This window comes from Hippopotamus amphibius, chromosome 3 (genome assembly GCF_030028045.1).
Source record: "Hippopotamus amphibius kiboko isolate mHipAmp2 chromosome 3, mHipAmp2.hap2, whole genome shotgun sequence".
Taxonomy (NCBI): domain Eukaryota; kingdom Metazoa; phylum Chordata; class Mammalia; order Artiodactyla; family Hippopotamidae; genus Hippopotamus; species Hippopotamus amphibius.
This window is the reverse complement of record NC_080188.1, coordinates 154,852,102-154,871,430: the sequence shown is the minus strand read 5'-3', so window position 1 is coordinate 154,871,430 and position 19,329 is coordinate 154,852,102. Positions and strand designations below refer to the sequence as shown.

General features: G+C 45.1%; 1 protein-coding gene across 4 annotated transcripts in view; it reads left to right on the top strand.

The window, feature by feature from the left end:
- Window positions 1-19,329, top strand: part of RAB7B (RAB7B, member RAS oncogene family) — a 52,391-nt gene that overhangs the window by 27,050 nt on the left and 6,012 nt on the right. Inside the window, exon 6 of one of the 4 annotated variants that reach the window (XR_009052829.1) lies at window positions 15,040-15,191. The exons of 1 other annotated variant lie outside the window; for it this stretch is intronic. Coding sequence is in view for 2 of the 3 variants with exons in the window: in XM_057729353.1 (XP_057585336.1) it covers window positions 397-504 (108 nt within the window). In the remaining variant the exon portion in view is untranslated. Of the gene's footprint in view, window positions 1-396; window positions 6,346-11,376; window positions 11,419-15,039; window positions 15,192-19,329 lie in introns of those variants that run through there. 2 more of the 4 variants (XM_057729356.1, XM_057729353.1) reach the window with 2 other exon arrangements.

The following is a 19,329-nucleotide window of genomic DNA, read 5'->3' as shown; positions in this document are numbered from 1 at the left end:
TTTCAGGAGAGGGCAGCGGCCTGTACCTGTGCATGCCTGTTGGGGCTGGGCGGTGGTGTGGAGCAAGGGCTTAGAAGATTAGACAGTAGATTTCCCTTGCTAAAGTACAGAAAAATTATAAATAAGCTCATAGGCTTGGAATAGGAGCAAATAAAAACCAGGTGAAGGGGTGCTGGCAGTGAGGGGCAGAAGCACTGCCGAGAGCCTTCCTCATACCAGTGAATCCCGCAGAACAGCCCACAGAGGAGGGCATTAGCCTCATTTTTCAGATGAGGGGACTGAGGCTTCCTCTCCCCCCCCCACCCCCCCCCCGTCACATCCCACCAGGTCTTGTCAATATCACCTCGTCATTCTCTTGAATTCATTCCCTTCTCCCCTCATCCTCTGCCCCAACAGGTCCAGCTGACCACATGCCTTGCCTGGACCACACTACCCTCCCCTCGGCCCCCCTGCCTGCCCTCTTGTCCGTGTCCTAGCCACTCCACACGGCAGCCATCGGAGTGACATCCATGAGATAAAGTTCTTCTTGTGACTTGCAAGGCCCGCCACCGCCAGCCACTGCCTGCTTCTCAGGACTCCGTTCTGACCACAGCCTCTCTCGATGCTGCAAACGGAGGACCTTCTCTCAGTCCTCAGGGACGTCTCGCACCTCCCCGCCCTGCCTGGCAAGGGGACGGCTGTTGGGAACACTGGCGCCTCTCTGACCCTTCACCAGGCTAATTCCTTGTTAGCTGTTAGTTACCAGCTAAAGTATCATTTCCTTCAGTAAGGATTCCCTGATCCCAAGACCAGGTTAGGGGCCCCACTATGTGCCCCCAGCCCCCCATGATCATCGTGCCAGAGTGTCAGCTCCACTAGGATGGAAGTACCACAGGGCAGGGATTTTCATGAGTTTTGCTTACCATCGTCTCCCCCAGAGCAATGCCTGACAGGTGGTTGGGACTGAGAATTATTTTTGGGAGGAAGAGCTCCTGCAGTATTTTATCATAATTGTTTGTCTGTTTGCCCATAGACTATACTGTCCCTGAGGGCAGGGCCTATTTTAATTAATCGTTTTAACCCCAGCACTCAGCATAGACTGGTACATAGTTGATGGTAAATAAATACTTTGGAATATAATAGAATACTGCACAGGTATTTTTTCTGAAATAACAATAAAATGTTCTATGTAATGACATGGAATAGATATCTGAGATGCATTGTTACATGAAAAGGCAATGGCAGAATCATGAGACTAATATGTTATATCTTTTATAACAGGAGACTTAAATAAGACTTTATGTTCATTTTTGCTTGTACATAAAGAAAATTCTAGAAGGATCCATGACAAATGGATAAAAGCCATTACCTTTCAGAGGGAGACTGGGAAAGCAGGAGTCAGGAGTGAAATCAAGACTCTTCCTTGTTTAATTTTACACTTCCAATTTTGAACTCTTTGAATTATTACATAATCAATAATTTAAAGGAAGCAAAATGAATATTTGTGGAAAAAAGAACAAACAGGGAAAGAAGCAAAACTTCAACCAGGACCTAGTGGCCTCCAGTCAGTCACATCCTATGGCCTTGAATCCAAGGCTGACAAACTTGGATTCTGCCACCAGACGGTACATGCCTAAGAAATCCTCCAAGCCCACATGCTCTGGCCAAGATGCCAAGTTCCCTGGGATGTGGTGAGATCACCTCAAGTTCTCTTGGTTTTCCTGTGTCCTATAGGAGGATCCTGTCTCCTGGGATGTTAGCTATTAATTGAGTGAACATTTCCAACCTCAGAAGCTCAGTTCTGGAGGTAAACTATCAAGTCTGTGCACTGCTTTGTGAATTACCATGTGAATGACTACACTCAGAGGTAGGAATTTCCCAAGGTTAATCTCAGGGTTTACCAGTTTGTCAACACCCTGGAACCCCCTTTCCTAAACCCAACACTGACCCCTGAAAAAACATTGCTCTAGCTTATAGGCTCCAAAGTAAACTGGTACAACTATTTTTTTGGATATATTGAGTAAGGCACCACATACAGGCCCTCTCCAATCCTGCAATTCCATCCCTGCATATGCACAACCCTTGCTGGTGCACCAGAGGATATGATCAAGAATTTTCTCCCACAGCCAACATAATATCGGACAGTAAAAAGCTGAAAGCCTTCCTGCTAAATTCTGGAACAAAACAAGGATGCTCACTCTCACTACTTCTATTCAACACAGTATTGGCAGTCCTAGCCACAGCAATCAGACAAGAAAAAGAAATGAAAGATATCCAAATCAGAAGGAAGAGGTAAAACTGTCATTATATGCAGGTGACATGATACTCCATATAGAAAACTCTAAACACTCCACACAAAAACTATTAGAACTGATAAATAAATTCAGCAAGGTAACAGGATATAAGATTAATATGCAGAAATCAGTGGCATTTCTTTACACTAACTATGAAATACAAGAATGAGAAAGTTAAAAAAAAAAATCCTGTTTAAAATTGCATCCAAAAAAAATAAAGTTCCTAGGAATAAACCTAACCAAGGAGGTGAAAGACTTATACACTGAGAACTACAAAGCATTGATAAAGGAAATCCAATAAGATTCAAGGAAGTGGGAAAAGCATATCTCATGGGTCTTGGGTTGGAAGAGTTGATATAATTAAAAGGGCTATACAACCCAAAGCAATCTATAGATTTAATGTGATCGCTATCAAAGTATCCATGACATTTTCCCCAGAACTAGAACAAATAATCCTAAAATTTATATGGAACCACAAAAGACCCAGAATTGCTAAAGCAATTCTGAGGAAAAAGAACAAAGCTGGAGGCATAACCCTCCCAGACTTCAGACAATACTACAAAACTACAGTAATCAAAACAGCATAATATTGGCCCAAAAACAGACATATAGATCAATGGAACAGAACAGAGAGCCCAGAAATAAACCCACACACCTACAGTCAACTAACCTTTAACGAAGGGGGCAAGAATATACAGTGGAGAAAAGACAGTCTCTTCAGCAAGTGGTGTTGGGAAAGCCTGGCAGCCACATGTAAATCAATGAAGTTAGAACACTCCCTCGTACCATACATAAAAATAAACTCAAAATGGCTTAAAGACTTAAATATATACGACATGATACCATAAAACTCCTAGGAAAGAACATAGGCAAAACATTCTCTGACATAAATCGTAGCAATATTTTCTTAGGTCAGTCTCCCAAGGCAAAAGAAATAAAAGCAAAAATAAACAAATGGGACCTAATCAAACTTATAAGCTTTTGCACAGCAAAGGGAACCATAAACAAAACAAAAAGACAACTTACGGAATGAGAGAAAATATTTGCAAAGGAAGAGATCAACAAGGGCTTAATTTCCAAAATATACAAACAGCTCATACAGCTCAATATCAAAAAAAACAAATGACTCAATCAAAAAATGGGCAGAAGATCTAAATAAACATTTCTCCAAAGAAGACATAACATAACAGGTGGCCAACAGGCACATAAAATATCCTCAACATTGCTAATTATTAGAGAAATGCAAATCAAAACTACAATGAAGTATCACCTTACTCCAATCAGAATGGCCATCATCGAGAAGTCTACAAATAATCAATGCTGGAGAGGGTGTGGAGAAAAAGGAACCCTCCTACATTGTTGGTGGGAATGTAAATTGGTACAGCCATTATGGAGAACAGTATGGAGGTTCCTTAAAAAACTAGAAATAGGGCTTCCCTGGTGGCGCAGTTAAGAATCCGCCTGCCAGTGCAGTAGACGAGGATTCAAGCCCTGGTCCAGGAAGATCCCACATGCCGCAGAGCTACTAAGCCCGTGTGCCACAACTATTGAGCCTGCACTCTAGAGCCCACGAGCCATAACTATTGAACCCATGTGCCACAACTACTGAAGCCTGAACACCTAAAGCCCATTTCTGCAACAAGAGAAGCCACTGCAATAAGAAGCCTGCACACCACAACAAAGAGTAGCCCATGCCCTCCGCACCTAGAAAAAGCCCATGCATAGCAACAAAGACCCAGTGCAACCAATTAGTTAATTAATTTTTTAAAAAACTAGAAATAGAGTTACCATATGATCCAGCAATCCTACTCCTGGCATATATCTGGAGAAAACCATAATTCGAAAAGATACATGCACCCCAACGTTCATAACAGCACTATTTACAATAGCCAAGACATGGAAGCAACCATCAACAGATGAATGGATAAAAAAGATGTGGTACTTATACACAATGGAATATTACTCAGCCATTAAAAGCAGAATGAAATAATGACATTTGCAACGACATGGATGGACTAGAGATTATCATACTAAGTGAAGTAAGTCAGACAGAGACAAATATTATATGATATCACTTGTATGTGGAATCTAAAAAATGGTACAAAAGAACTTAATTACAAAACAGAAACAGACTCACAGACATAGAAAACAAACTTATGGTTACCAAAGGGGGAAGATGAGGGGAAGGGATAAATTAAGAATATGGTCAAAGAGGAGATCAAAAAATATCTAGAAACAAATGACAATGAAAACACAACAACCCAAAACCTATGGGATGCAGCAAAAGCAGTTCTAAGAGGGAAGTTTATAGCAATACAGTCCTACCTTAAGAAACAAGAAAATGATCAAATAAACAACCTAATCTTACACCTAAAACAACTAGAGAAAGAAGAACAAAGAAACCCCAAAGTGAGCAGAAGGAAAGAAATCATAAAGATCAGAGCAGAAATAAATGAAAAAGAAAGGAAAGAAACCATAAGAAAAATAAATAAAACTAAAAGCTGGTTCTTTGAGAAGATTAACAAAATTGATAAACCATTAGCCAGACTCATCAAGAAAAAAAGGGAGAAGATGCAAATCAACAGAATTAGAAATGAAAAAGGAGAAGTAACAACGGACACCTCAGAAATACAAAAGATCATGAGAGACTACTACAAGCAACTATATGCCAATCAATTGGATAACCTGGAAGAAATGGATACATTCTTAGAAAAATACAATCTTCCAAGACTGAACCAGGAAGAAATAGAAACCATGAACAGACCAATCACAAGTATGGAAATTGAGGCAGTGATTAAAAATCTCCCAACACACAAAAGCCCAGGACCAGATGGGTTCACAGGCGAATTCTATCAAACATTTCGAGAAGAGTTAACACCTATCCTTCTCAAACTCTTCCAAACTATTGCAGAAGGCGGAGCACTCCCAAACTCATTCTACGAGGCTACCATCACCCTGATACCAAAACCAGGCAAAGATGTCACAAAAAAAGAAAACTACAGACCAATATCACTGATGAATATAGATGCAAAAATCCTCAACAAAATACTAGCTAACAGACTGCAACAGCACATTAAAAAAATCATACACCATGATCAAGTGGGGTTTATCCCTGGGATGCAAGGATTCTTCAATATACGCAAATCAATCAACGTGATACATCATATCAACAAATTGAAGGATAAAAACCATATGATCATTTCAATAGATGCAGAAAAAGCTTTTGACAAAGTTCAACATCCATTTATGATAAAACCTCTCCAGAAAATGGGCATAGAAGGAAATTACCTCAACATAATAAAAGCCATATATGAAAAACCAAAAGCCAACATCGTTCTCAATGGGGAAAAACTGGAAGAATTCCCTCTAAGAACAGGAACAAGACAAGGGTGTCCACTCTCACCACTATTATTCAACATAGTTTTGGAAGTGTTAGCCACAGCAATCAGAGAAGAAAAAGAAATTAAAGGAATCCAAATTGGAAAAGAAGAAGTAAAATTGTCACTCTTTGCAGACGACATGATATTATATATAGAAAACCCTAAAGACTCTACCAGAAAACTGCTAGCACTAATTGATGAGTTCAGTAAAGTAGCAGGATACAAAATTAATGCACAGAAATCTCTTGCATTCCTATACACTAACAACGGAAGAGCAGAAAGAGAAATTAAGGAAACTCTCCCATTCACCATTGCAACAAAAAGAATCAAATACCTAGGAATAAACCTGCCTAAGGAGGCAAAAGATCTGTATGCAGAAAACTTTAAGACATTGATGAAAGAAATCAAAGACGACACAAACAGATGGAGGGACATACCATGTTCCTGGATTGGAAGAATCAACATCGTGAAAATGTCTGTACTACCCAAAGCAATTTACAGATTCAATGCAATGCCGATCAAATTACCAATGGCATTTTTCACAGAACTAGAGCAAGAAATCTTACGATTTGTATGGACACGCAAAAGACCCCAAATAGCCAAAGCAATCTTGAGAAGGAAAAATGGAGTTGGTGGAATCAGGCTTCCTGACTTCAAACTATACCACAAGGCCATAGTGATCAAGACAGTATGGTACTGGCACAAAAATAGAAAGGAAGATCAATGGAATAGAATAGAGAACTCAGAAGTAAGCCCAAACACATATGGGCACCTTATCTTTGACAAAGGAGGCACGAGTATACAATGGAAAAAAGACAGCCTCTTCAATAAGTGGTGCTGGGAAAATTGGACAGCAACATGTAAAAGAATGAAATTAGAACACTTCCTAACACCATACACAAAAATAAACTCCAAATGGATTAAAGACCTACATGTAAGGCCAGACACTATAAAACTCCTAGAGGAAAACCTAGGCAGAACACTCTATGACATACATCAAAGCAACATGCTTTTTGACCCACCTCCTAGAATCAGGGAAATAAAATCAAGAATAAACGAATGGGACCTCATGAAATTTAAAAGCTTTTGCACAGCAAAAGAAACCATAAACAAGACTAAAAGGCAGCCCTCAGAATGGGAAAAAATAATTGCCTATGAAACAATGGACAAAGGATTAACCTCCAAAATGTACAAGCAGCTCATGAAGCTTAATACCAAAAAAGCAAATAACCCAATCCACAAATGGGCGGAAGACCTAAATAGACATTTCTCCAAAGAAGACATACAGATGGCCAACAAACACTTGAAAAGATGCTCAACATCACTAATCATCAGAGAAATGCAAGTCAAAGCCACAATGAGGTATCACTTCACACCAATCAGAATGGCCATCATCACAAAGTCTGGAAACCACAAATGTTGGAGAGGGTGTGGAGAAAAGGGAACTCTCCTGCACTGTTGGTGGGAATGTAAGTTGGTACAGCCACTATGGAAAACAATTTGGAGGTTCCTTAAAAAACTACACATAGAACTACCATATGATCCAGTAATCCCACTCCTGGGCATATACCCAAAGAAAACCATAATCCCAAAAGAAACTTGTACCATAATGTTTATTGCAGCACTATTTACAATAGCCAGGACATGGAAGCAACCTAAATGCCCATCAACAAATGAATGGATCAAGAAGATGTGGCATATATATACAATGGAATATTACTCAGCTATAAAAAGGGATGAGATGGAGCTATATGTAATGAGGTGGATAGACCTAGAGTCTGTCATACAGAGTGAAGTAAGTCAGAAAGAGAAGGACAAATATTGTATGCTAACTCATATATACGGAATCTAAAAATGGTACTGATGAACTCAGTGACAAGAACAAGGATGCAGATACAGAGAATGGACTGGAGAACTCGAGGTATGGGAGGGGGCAGGGGGTGAAGGGGAAACTGAGACGAAGCGAGAGAGTAGCACAGACATATATATACTACCAACTGTAAAATAGTCAGTGGGAAGTTGTTGTATAACAAAGGGAGCCCAACTCGAGGATGGAAGATGCCTTAGAGGACTGGGGCAGGGAGGGTGGGGGGGACTCGGGGGAGGGGAGTCAAGGAAGGGAGGGAATACGGGGATATGTGTATAAAAACAGATGATTGAACCTGGTGTACCCCCAAAAAAATAAAAATAAAAAAATAAAAAAAATTAAAAAAATTAAAAAAATAAAAAGAATATGGGATTAACAGATACACACAACTATATATAAAACAGACAAACAACAAGGGTTTACTGTATAGTACAGGGAACTACATTCCATATCTTGTAATAGCCTATAATGGAAAAGAATTGAAAAAAAGAATATATATATATATCCAAATATAAAATATATATAACCAAATATATACAATATATACATAACCAAATCACTTTGTTGTAGACCTGAACCTAACAAAATATTGTAAATCAACTATACTTCAACTTACAAAAAGAATTTTCTTTGTAGTATTGTTTGTAACAGCAAAAGTATTTTTAAAAAGAAAGAAAGAAACTGGAAATGCCCTAGACATCCTACGGAAATTGGATAAATAAAATGTGGTATATTCAAACAATGGAATTTCACAGCAGTGAAAATAAACAAAGCCACATACATCAACTGGGTGCATCTCAGAAGCTTATGGAAGATAGCAAGCTGTAGAAGACATACTATAAACCATTCACATAAAGTTCAAAACCAAGCAGTTTATGTTCATACATATTTATCACAAATGCATGTGATAAAACAACATAAATCAACAAAAAGCATGTAAACAAGGGAATAACAGGCCCCAAATTTAGGCAGTGGTTATCTTGGATGGGCTTCAGAGTAGGGGGAAGCAGAGGGGTGCGATAGGGGCCAGACATGCAAGGCCCCTGGACGGTGCTGGGAATGTTCTATTTCTCCAGTTGAGTTGTGGGGCCACAGGCAGTCATTGTATTATTATACCTTGCATCTCAGATGTATGTTACAGGCATTCTTTTTAATGACAAGTATTCAAATTTTAAAATCTCAACCACAGCCTGAGCTTTGGCATCAGGCCCACCTGGTTTGAATCCTGGCCTTCTTTTCTTAGCTGTGTGACCTTGGGCCTGTCACCTGACCTCTCAGAGCTTCCAAGGTCTCGTAAGTGGGGATGATAACGCTTACCTTGCAGTGTTATGCATGCGCTGTCCTGCTGGTAGTAGATGCTCAATAAATGGTGGTTATTACTGATCAGGAAGAGTTGCAAGGATATTGGTTTAAATCTCTTTGTGAATAAAGACATAGGATTCTGGGATCACCATTGTAGGTTAAGGGCACAATAAATGAGGACAGAATGAATAAACCAGTGAGGGAACAAACAAAAAAACTCATTCATCCTATTCATACCTCCACATCTCCTCCCCTCAGTGACTTCTGGGACTCAGGTTGCCTGGTTAACCATTGTGGTCACTTAAAACAAAATCCAAGCTGAGACGAAGCGAGAGAGTAGCAGAGACATATATATACTACCAACTGTAAAATAGATAGTCAGTGGGAAGTTGTTGTATAACAAAGGGAGTCCAACTCGAGGATGGAAAATGCCTTAGAGGACTGGGGCGGGGAGGGTGGGGGGGACCCGGGGAGGGGGGAGTCAAGGAAGGGAGGGAATACGGGGATATGTGTATAAAAACAGTTGATTGAACTTGGTGTACCCCCCCCAAAAAATAATAAATAAATAAAATTAAAAAAAAAAAATCCAATTCTCCCACCTACCCAGGGTATCTGGAAGCAGGCAGCTGGCAAGCTTAGCCCCAGGAAGATTCTGCTTCCACCCCCCACACTGGATCAAAGAGGGGACCTTGTGGGAAGAACTCAATGCATGTTCCCTACTGCCACGCATCTGGCACAGTTCTGGGCCCATGACAGCTAATTTTGGGGAAGAGAGGCCTTTGGTCAGCAGGGAGCTTCCCAGACATTTGTAGCCTTGGATCCATCACTCTTGAATCTGTGGGAGATTTCCTTGCCATTAAAGCCTCAGCAACATTTGTCCTCTATACAATGACAGCCCATGATTGGAGAAGATTAAGTGGAATCAGAGATTTGAAGTCAGGTAATTTTAACCAAGGTTTTGTGTGGTCTTGAGCCAGTATTGTTTCTAGCCTCAGTTTTCTCCTCTGTAAAATGGGGACAATAATTATTTCTTAGGGACTTCCCTGGCACTGCAGCAGTTAAGACCCCATGCTGCCACTGCAGGGGGCAAGGGTTCAGCCCTTGGTCAGGGAACTAGGATCCAGCATGCCATACGGCATCGTCAAAAAAATATTATTATTATTTTTTGCTCATTTCACAGGAAAAGATATATATAACATGGTGTAGAGAGAGAATGCTGGATTTGGAATCAAAATACCTTGGTTGGTTGTTTGTTTTTAAGCTACCAAATATATATTGAAGCTTATTATGTACCAGGCACTGTTCTGAGCACTTTATGAATGTTAACTCATTTAGTCCTCACAACAATCATATGAACTAGTTGTTATATTATCATCCCCATTCGACAGATAGGGAAACCGAGGCACAGAGTGGTTAAATCCCTTGTCCAAGTTACACACTAGTAGTGGCAAGCTGAGATCCAAACCCAGGCTGTCAGACTCCAGAAGCTGAGGCCTTAGCCTGCTATTCTGGCTCCTTCTTGAGAGGTTTGAAGCCTACACCTGCCTTTCACTAATTCTTCCTTCTATCTTCCATTCATTCATTCCATATATATTTACTGAGTGACTACTATGTGTCAGGCACTGTTCTAGGAACTAGGGATGGAGCAGTGAACAAACAGACTGTTATGGAGCTTGCATTCTAGCCTGGGAGATGGAATATTCACAGATAATCACGTAAGTCGTCCAGGGGAGTGAGTACAATGGAAGAAGAATAGAGTGGGTGTCTGAGTCCGCTCAGGCTACTGTAACAAAACACCAGACTAGGTAGCTAATAAACAACAGAAATTTATTTCCCACAGTTCTAGAGGCTGAAAGTCCAAGACCAGGGTGCCAGTATGGTCAGGTTCTGCGGAGGACCCTCTTCTGGCCGGCAGATGGCCACCTTCTTACTGTGTCCTCACAGAGTGGAAGGGTCAAGCTTGTTCTCTGGGGTCTCTTTTATAAGGGCACTAATTCCATCCATGAGGGCTCCACCCTCATGACCTAATCACACCCCAAAGGCCCCACCTCCTAATACCATCGACTTGGGGTTTAGGATTCAGCATATGAATTTTGGGGCAACACAAATAGCAGGGCAAGGGGATATGGTGTGACTGTGGGTCAGTGATGTCATCTCCTTGAGCCACTAATCTCTTATTGCAAAATGGAGCTCCTGAGGCCTTGCCTCCTCTGAAAGTTTAGGGGCCAGTCAAATGAATGATGGACGTGTACACAGTACATGAACTGTAAAATGCTATTCCAATATAGGGATTGTAGAATTTGTTGTTCTTGCCTCTGTTCCTGTGGTACTTAATTCATAACTCTGTTTTAGTACGTTCACCATCGTTTCCTAGTTGGCCGTACAGGTCTCTGTGTCTCTCAATAAACTGAATTTTTGAGGGCAGGAACAGATTCATGTGCAGAGTAAGCATGAAACAAAGGTGTAATTATCCATATCTATAATCTCTATTTAATGAGCCCCTATTAGTGCCACACACTTCATCTTCAATATATGTTATTATCTCTGTTCTCAGAAGAGGCTTAGAGGTCCAAAGAAGTGAGTACCTTGCCCACGGCCATCCACCAGTGAGTGACAAAACCAGGATGGGAACTTGCATCTCTCTGACTCCACAATCCATGCTCTGTCACCAACCCCAAGCTGTCACGGGACATTATTATCCATCACGCAACAAATATTTCATGAGCACCTACTATGTTCTACGTGCTTTACCAGGTGCTGGAAACATGGAGATGGATGAGGCAGGTGAGGTCTCTGCCCATATGGAACACAGAACCAATAAGTTAACAAATAAATAAGAGAGACACAGCTTTGATACTCTGGGAGTCCTATCCAGGTAGGGAGGCGAAGGAAGGCCTATCTGAGGAGGCTACGGCAGAGCTGAGCCCTGAGCTTCTTTTGAAGTTGGCTTTCAGAAGACCTTGCAAGAAGAGCCAACAAAGAAAAGAAGCTGAGGTGTGAATGAGCTGGGAATGTTCTCCAAGCTGTAGGGCAGCCAGTGGGCCTGAAGAGTCGTGAGAAAGGGGACAGTGGCAAGAGGGAAGGTAAGAAAGGAAGGCTGGGTCTGCACTGTACAGGACCTCCTGGACTGAGGAAAGAAGCATGAAGACCATCAGAGGTTTCCAGGAAGAGTGACGTGATCTGATTTATGTTTTAGAAGAGATATTATTATTATTATTATTATTATTATTATTATTATTATATCACATTGGAGTTTGCTAATACTAATTATAACAATGTTTTTTGAAAACATGTTTAGAGGGACTTCCCTGGTGGCACAGTGGTTAAGAATCCACCTTCCAATGCAGGGGACACAGGTTCCATCCCTGGCCCAGGAAGATCCCACATGCTGTGGAGCAACTTAGCCTGCACTCTAAAGCCCATGAGCCACAACTCCTGAGCCCACATGCCACAACTATTGAAGCCCACGTGTCTAGAGCCCATGCTCTGCAACAAGAGAAGCCACTGCAATGAGAAGCCCGCGCACCACAATGAAGAGTAGCCCCTGCTTGTCGTAAATAGAGAAAAGCCCGCACAGAGCAACGAAGACTCAAAGCAGCCAATAAATAAATAAATTTATTTTAAAAAAAGAAAAAAGAAAAAGTATGTTTAGAAGACAAGAGACAGAGGGAAGAAGAGGTCAGGGAAGGTGGGCATAGGCTGGGAGTAGGGACGGTGGTTCAGCGAATGATTTTTGTAAATGTTTCTCTTTGCCTGAGCTTCAGCAGAATTAAGCCTCCTTTATCTTCTATATCAATATAATAATAATGGGCTGTAAATGGCAAAAACTACATAGATTTCCAGGGCTCCGCTGTGAGAGGGATCAGATTTCTTCCACTTTCTCTTCCCACCCCCGGGGAGAGAGGTGGCCCAGAACCTCAAGGCTGAGGGGACCCGTCCGCTTCTGTCTGGAGCAGGGTATGTGTTGAGCGGTTTGGAGGATGCTTCTTTAGACCAGCCCTTTCTCCCCAGGAGCAAGGCTCTTGATTTCTAGATGCAGTTCAGTCTTGGCCAGCACATGGCCTGGGAGTCAGGCCTTCTGGGTTCTTATTGCGTAGCCTTGGCTGCCTTCTGGGAAATGGGCAAACTCAGTCTCATCCCTGCTCTACTCACATGAATTTGTGAATAGAAAGAAGATCTCACACACAAAGTAGGGACAATGGAAAGGGGAGATGGTGCTGCTGGGACCTGGCAGAGGCCTCAGAAGTCTACACCACCTCTTTTGTCCAGTTCAGATATCTACACTTCCTGTCTTCACCTCCCCATCCCTTTTACTATGCTCCTACCCAGTCCCCTTCTCCCTCCTGGAGGGGAAGCTGATCCACATCTTAGGAAGCTGACAAGAAGCAAAGGAAAGAAAACGCCAAGAAAGAAGAACTTCTAAGCAGTGAAAAGATCTAATTTGAAATTTTCCAGACAGCTGAATAATCTCACCCATGCAAATTACATAGGATTATGCAAATTGTAATGTAAATCAGTGCACCTGGCACATTTCCTCCTCTGGTCCCAATCTCAGCTTTTAATGTACCCCTGGAGGTGTCTGGGGTGAGGGTATCCTGGCAAAGCTGATGCAAAGCTTGCAGAGTTGAGTATTCCAACCTCTCCCACTCCCAGACTGTGGATTTCTTACGTTGGTTCTGTTTCTCTCCTCTCAGGCCACAAGGCATCCCTGAAAGGGACCTAGGGAAAAAGCCTTTACCAACCCCCAACCCCCAAGGCATCCCTTGTCCTAGTGACTGGACAGCACATTGTAGTCAGAGATGACAGGGCAAGTTTGAAGGAGGGAGGAGCTTAAAACAGTCTTATGCAAATAGAGCTTCTTTATGCTAATGATATGCAAATACAGCTGGGTTTCTTTCCTTGGCCCCCTGGAGCCAAGCAATGACTTGTCTGTGTGCAGTGGACCGAAAAGAGGCCCAGAGAGAGAGCTAGAGAGAAGGAAAGGGAAGAAAGAGAGGCCTGAGAGCCCTGGCTGACACCCCCCCCCACACCCCCACCCCCGCCCCGAGTCATCTGACCCCCAGGGAAAGGACAGCTGACAAGGCAGCCCAGGCCTGCTGGAGGAAGCACAGAGCTCAGACGGGTGGGGGTGGGGGAGTATCACCTGTGCCCTGAGCTTTCGGGACAGGTGCTGTCCCCTTCTTCCCCCATGGGGAGTGCCCCTCCCCACCTCCCTCCACCTGTGGAGAGATTGTCTCTCTGCTATTATCCCCTGCAATTGCTCATAAATGACAACACCCCCAGCGGCCTGCCCAGCACTTGAACCCCTTCTGGCCCAGGAGGCTTGCCTGAGGATTAGCTCCTCTTTGGAGAGTCCACAATAGCCCTCCACATCCTTTGTGCCTCTGTTTGCTGCAAATATTGAAGCTCTCTCCTGAAACCCATTACAGGCCGTCAGGACAAAGGCTTTCCACAGGTCTCCAGGACAGAGCCAGTGCCAGGATGTTCCTCGATACTGTACCTACTGCCTCACCTGCCACTTTTTCTCCAGTTACCCCCGAAGGGAAATGATCCACATTCACACCAGGCATCTCTGCGCCAAGGCAGTGGGCAGGCGGACGCAAAGGTGCCCACTCCCAGGCTTGCCCATCAAAGGCGAAGTAGGGAGCTGGGCATTCTGGAGGTGAACAGGGGTCACAGGCAGTTGGGAGATGGAAGGATCTGGGGCAAGGGAAACAGGTGGAGCTGAGGACACAGCCCCAGGTACATTATGTGCTCCTTTGCCATGGGGCCCTCCCTTTACCTCTGCCTGAAACATTCCTCTCTCCCTCTCCCCAGCCTCATTTTCAGGGGCTAGTTTTATTCATCCATCTGGTCTTACCTTAGACTTTGCCTCATCACCTCCTCCAGGAAGCCATCCCTGCTTCCCAAACTTAGGTGTCCTTCCTCAGTACTCGCACCTGGTATCATAACTGCCTGCTCACCCTCTGCTTCCCATGTCCCTCCGAGACCTGGGCCTCTGAGCTCCCCAGCGCAGCTCATCCTTGTGCCCTCATGTGGCAAAGTGCTTAGAGCATGGCAAGTAAATATGGCTGAATACATGAATGATTGAGGGAATTCAATCAAGTGTGAGCTATGTCTGGTCTTGAGTCCTCAGAATTCTGACTAAAATGGTGTTTGAGCCCCAAGAAGAGGCCTGGGGAGGAAAGGACCAAGAATATCTCACTGCTTTCCATAGAGACTTCTCCGTTGAGTGAAGAGCACTGGACTGAGTCCACCAACCAGGAGACAGTGGGCGAGTCTCTGATCTCACCAGAGCCTCAGTCCCCTCATCTGGCAAAAGGGAAGAATGACATCGGGAAGGTGAACAGGGAGAACACTCTGAAAAAGGTAAAGGAGACTTACTTGGGGGGATGTGAAGGACCCTGGCTCAGGGTGAGGGGACCACCTCATGAGAGGAAACAGAGGAATTCTTCAGAATGGCACCCAGCTGTCACCCTGCAACAGGTGCTGGGTTGGAGACACAGGGTCCTGCTTTCAGATATAAGGGCAGCGTGTGCATCTCTTGGGAACCTCAGGAGGCAATCCTAGAGCCTGAAAGCCAGCTGGCCCTGCTTTTCTACCTGCCCTTTCATTCTCCCAGTTACTGTAAGTGAGGAACCTGGTCAGATGGGCCAGGGGCTGAATCCAGCCACGTACTGGGCAAGTTATTCATTTCTCCTTGCCTCAATTTCCTCCTTTGTAAAACAGAAATAATAACAGTGCTACAGCACACCATTGCTGAGAAGCTTAGATGAGATACCTACATAAAGCACTGAGCACTGCTCCCAGCACCTCACAAGTGCTGCAGAAACACAAGCCATTGCTCCTGTCTGTCCCTGTACTCACCCTCACCTTGTTTTGAAGAAGCACAGAGATCATCCTCCCATTTTACAGAGGGAGAACCCAGAGAGGTTCCAGAACTTACTGGAAGTTATGAGTGACTCAGGAATGGGAGTTGGACACAGACCCAGGGTGTCCCAGTTTCTACTCCCATTTCCTTGTGGTTTCGGACTTGAATCATTCTCTCGTTACTTCATGTGTATAAGTGCAGGCCACCCTGTGAGGCAGCGACAGAGGCTTCTTCTGTGTCCCTCTTACCCGCCTTGGCAGTGCTGGGATATAGAAACCCTTGAAAAACAAATAGTGGGGTGGCTGATGTATTGAAAGATGGACAGCAAGGCAGAAGCAGTTCCCTGACCCCCTCCCCCCACCCCCCAGGCTCCCCAGAGAAGCTGAACTAAGGAGCCCATCGCTGACTGAGGGTGTCTGGGAGCCCAGAGGTCCAGAGGGAAGGAGGCTCCTGTGGAAATGTGGCGACATGCTTGAAAGCTGGCAGCCAGTCACCTCTCTAGATGTTTCCCTGCTGGAGCATGGGGACAGTTGGCAGGGAATGAGGCGCCACCACCCAGGAAGTCTGCCCTGGGTGAGCTTGCTCCACAAGGAGAAAGGCTTTCCAGACAGAAGGGACTCTCCACCCCACCTTCAGCTCAGGAGGGTGAGTCCCTTGTGGTGGGCTCCCCCTGTGCTGAGCCAGGCACAGCAGACACCAAAACATACCTGAGGAACGACTGGATAAACTGTCCTCAAAAAACACCAGGAGAGAAGCTTCCACAGCCTCTTCCTGGACCCGTGTCAGGACCTCACAGGTCCCTTCCTCTCATCTCACCTCAGTCCTTTCAGCTGCCGTTTAATCTCTGATTGTTGGGTCAAGAGTCTAATAAATAAGCCTCTCCAGGTTCTTGGATGGTGATAAAGTGCCCCCTCAACCTTTTCTGGAATAAGTAATCCTAAAAATATCTTTCATCACTTCCTTGGCTCTCCTCTTGGCCCATCTCCAAACCCTTCCTCAAATTTCCTCCTTGGACCCAAACCTGAGCATTCCTGGCGGGCTCTGCCAGGGAGAGAGCTCTTGTGTGAAGAAGCCTGAGGTGGGGGCAGGGGCGGGGACCCAGAGGTGAGAGCAATTTTCCGACGCAAGGGCCTCCGGCCAGGGGATTGCCTGCCTGCCTGCCTGGGTTTCTGAAACTCTGCTCATTCAACCTGCCTTACCTCACTGCCAGCACCCCAGACTCCTTCCCGGCATCCTGGGAGACGAGCCCCTCCCCGGCAGGGTACAGTGTAATGATCTCATGCCCTGGCTCTTGGCTCTCTCCCTTTACCATCCCTAAGAACCCCCCAAGGGAGCCGATTAGAATACAGATTCCCAAGCCCCTTCCTCAAAAATTCCGATTCCAAGGATCTGGGGTGAGACCCAACCAGCTCCTTTTTTAGCAATCCCCCCAGATGCTGATGGTCCAGGAATACTGCCCATAGACCATCTCCCCAGGAGACCAAAGGGTCGAATGAGAGGTGGACGGCTCCTACAAGGAAGCAGAGACCTGGTCTTGCTGCCCATGCCAGGCAGAAGGCAGATGGCAAGGTGGGGGCTGGACAGCAGCCAGGACCTTAGAGCTGGCCACCTTGGGAAAGTGAAACCCTCTCCTACCATCCCCCAACTCAGGGTCCAGAGCATCAGAAAGCCAGTGGAGGGAGGAGCAGGAAAGTCCCCAGAGGAGAAGAAATGCCTTTCAGCTTCAACAGTGACAGGGGTTTTCCTCCGTCCCAGGGCACAGAGCAGGCAGAGACTGGCTGCCTAGTCGATGAAGAAGTCTGATTGCCGGGTTATGGGAGAGGATGGGGCAATGGTCTAGCTCCACCCTGAGTGAGTTGCCCCTTGGTGACCTGTGAGGCTGTCCAGTTGCCCCTCCAGTCTCTGCCTCTCTGTCCTTTGGAGTCATTCTGGCCCCTGAAACGGACAGCCCAGCTCAAGGCTCCTGAGCTTCCTGACCACCCACCCCCCCAGGTCCCCAGCCCACAGACAAGCAGCAAACACCCCCCATCACCCCTTTACCCCATCGGTCTCAGGACCCCCACCACAGTCCCGCAGTCCTGATCCACCCCTTGATTCTGTCAGTCTCTATGCAAACCCACCACGCCTGAGGCGAGCTGTCTTCTGGGCAGCTTGGTGGATTTAGAGTCTGGAAGCCTGGTCTGCTAACTAGCGGTGTGAGCTGGGGCAGCCTCCCGGCATTTCTGAGCCCCAGTTTCTTCATCTGTTAAGTGGGACTAACAATCTCCACCTCCAGAGTGCCCATGAGGATCAAATGATCAGTCAAATGCACGTTCTGTTGACCAGACATCCCCTGCTCAGCCTCCGCTGGCCCTGCCTTGTCACTCATCCTTAGATGTCCTACCCTCTGCACCACCTCCACACCCTTCCTGTACATCCCCAAGCCCTAAGCATCTCCCAAAGCCTGCAAACTCCAGCCTACAAGGAGTTCTTCTATTGTTCTCCAAATCAGGGTCACCTGTCCGTCTTCTCTCCCTACCTACACCCCATGCTCCCCAAGAGCAAACTCTACCACTTGCCTGTTTGATCCCAGCCTTAAATGATCAGACTCCAAACAAGTCAAATGTCATAAAAGACACATCACACAAACCATCCCCAAATCCATCCCTCTCTAGGGACTTGGAAACTACATGAGGATTTTGTAGTATCAGGTGATGTCAAGGTGGCCCAGCACAGAAATTCAGGGTTGGGGGCATCCCGGTTGGTGGCCTGACAGTCAGTGTTCACCACTTCTATTCAGGGGCTTTGGTGAAAGAAAGAGACCCTCTCTGGCAAAGACCTTTGTGCTCACAGCCGAATGGTAGTGTGAGGACCCAGGACATTTTACTTTCCTTTTCAGAGCACATAGAATGTTAGAGCTGGAAGTGGCCTTAGGGACCATCTGGTCCCACTTCCCCTCCCACCTTCACTTTACAGTTGAGGAAACTGGAACTGTCCCACCCAGGGTCACCTCGGCAGACAGGGACAGAGCTAAAAAGTCTCGATTTTCCAGCACTGTGATCGTACTCTGAACTCCACTGTGAGGGAGACAGGCTAAAGGGCTATGAAATGTACACTCTAACATTCATAGTTCATTTCGTCTCCTTTTACCTGTGAGGTAGGTATAATTAGTAGCATTCTAATTTTACTGGTGTGGAAGGAAGCTCAGAGCACTTACAGTACCTGCCTAAGGTCACGCAGCTGACACATCTGGATCTCTGTCCCTCGGAGCCCATCGTGAAAAGCTCTATTAGAGACCAGAGCTCTTTGTGTTTCATTGGGCTTAAGGGGAAAGGGCCCTTTGCCTCCTAAGTGGGAGTGAGAGAGTGGCTGTTGTAAGAGGTGGGAGGAAACCTCACTCCATAAATTCTTACCCTCACGATATCCTGAGGACACTGCTCCCAAAGTGTCACAGCCACTGTAAGTTAGCGGTAGCTCTTGAAACTAGGCAACGTGGACATCTTCTGTGCTTGAGTAGTTGCCTCTTTCTGTAGCCCTCTACTTGTACATAAAAGTCTCACGGTGGGGACAGCTGCTGTGACCCAGAACCTACTTATTCATTCACTTTCTCATTCAACAAACACCTACTGAGTGCCAACCACGTGCCAGGCAGTGTGC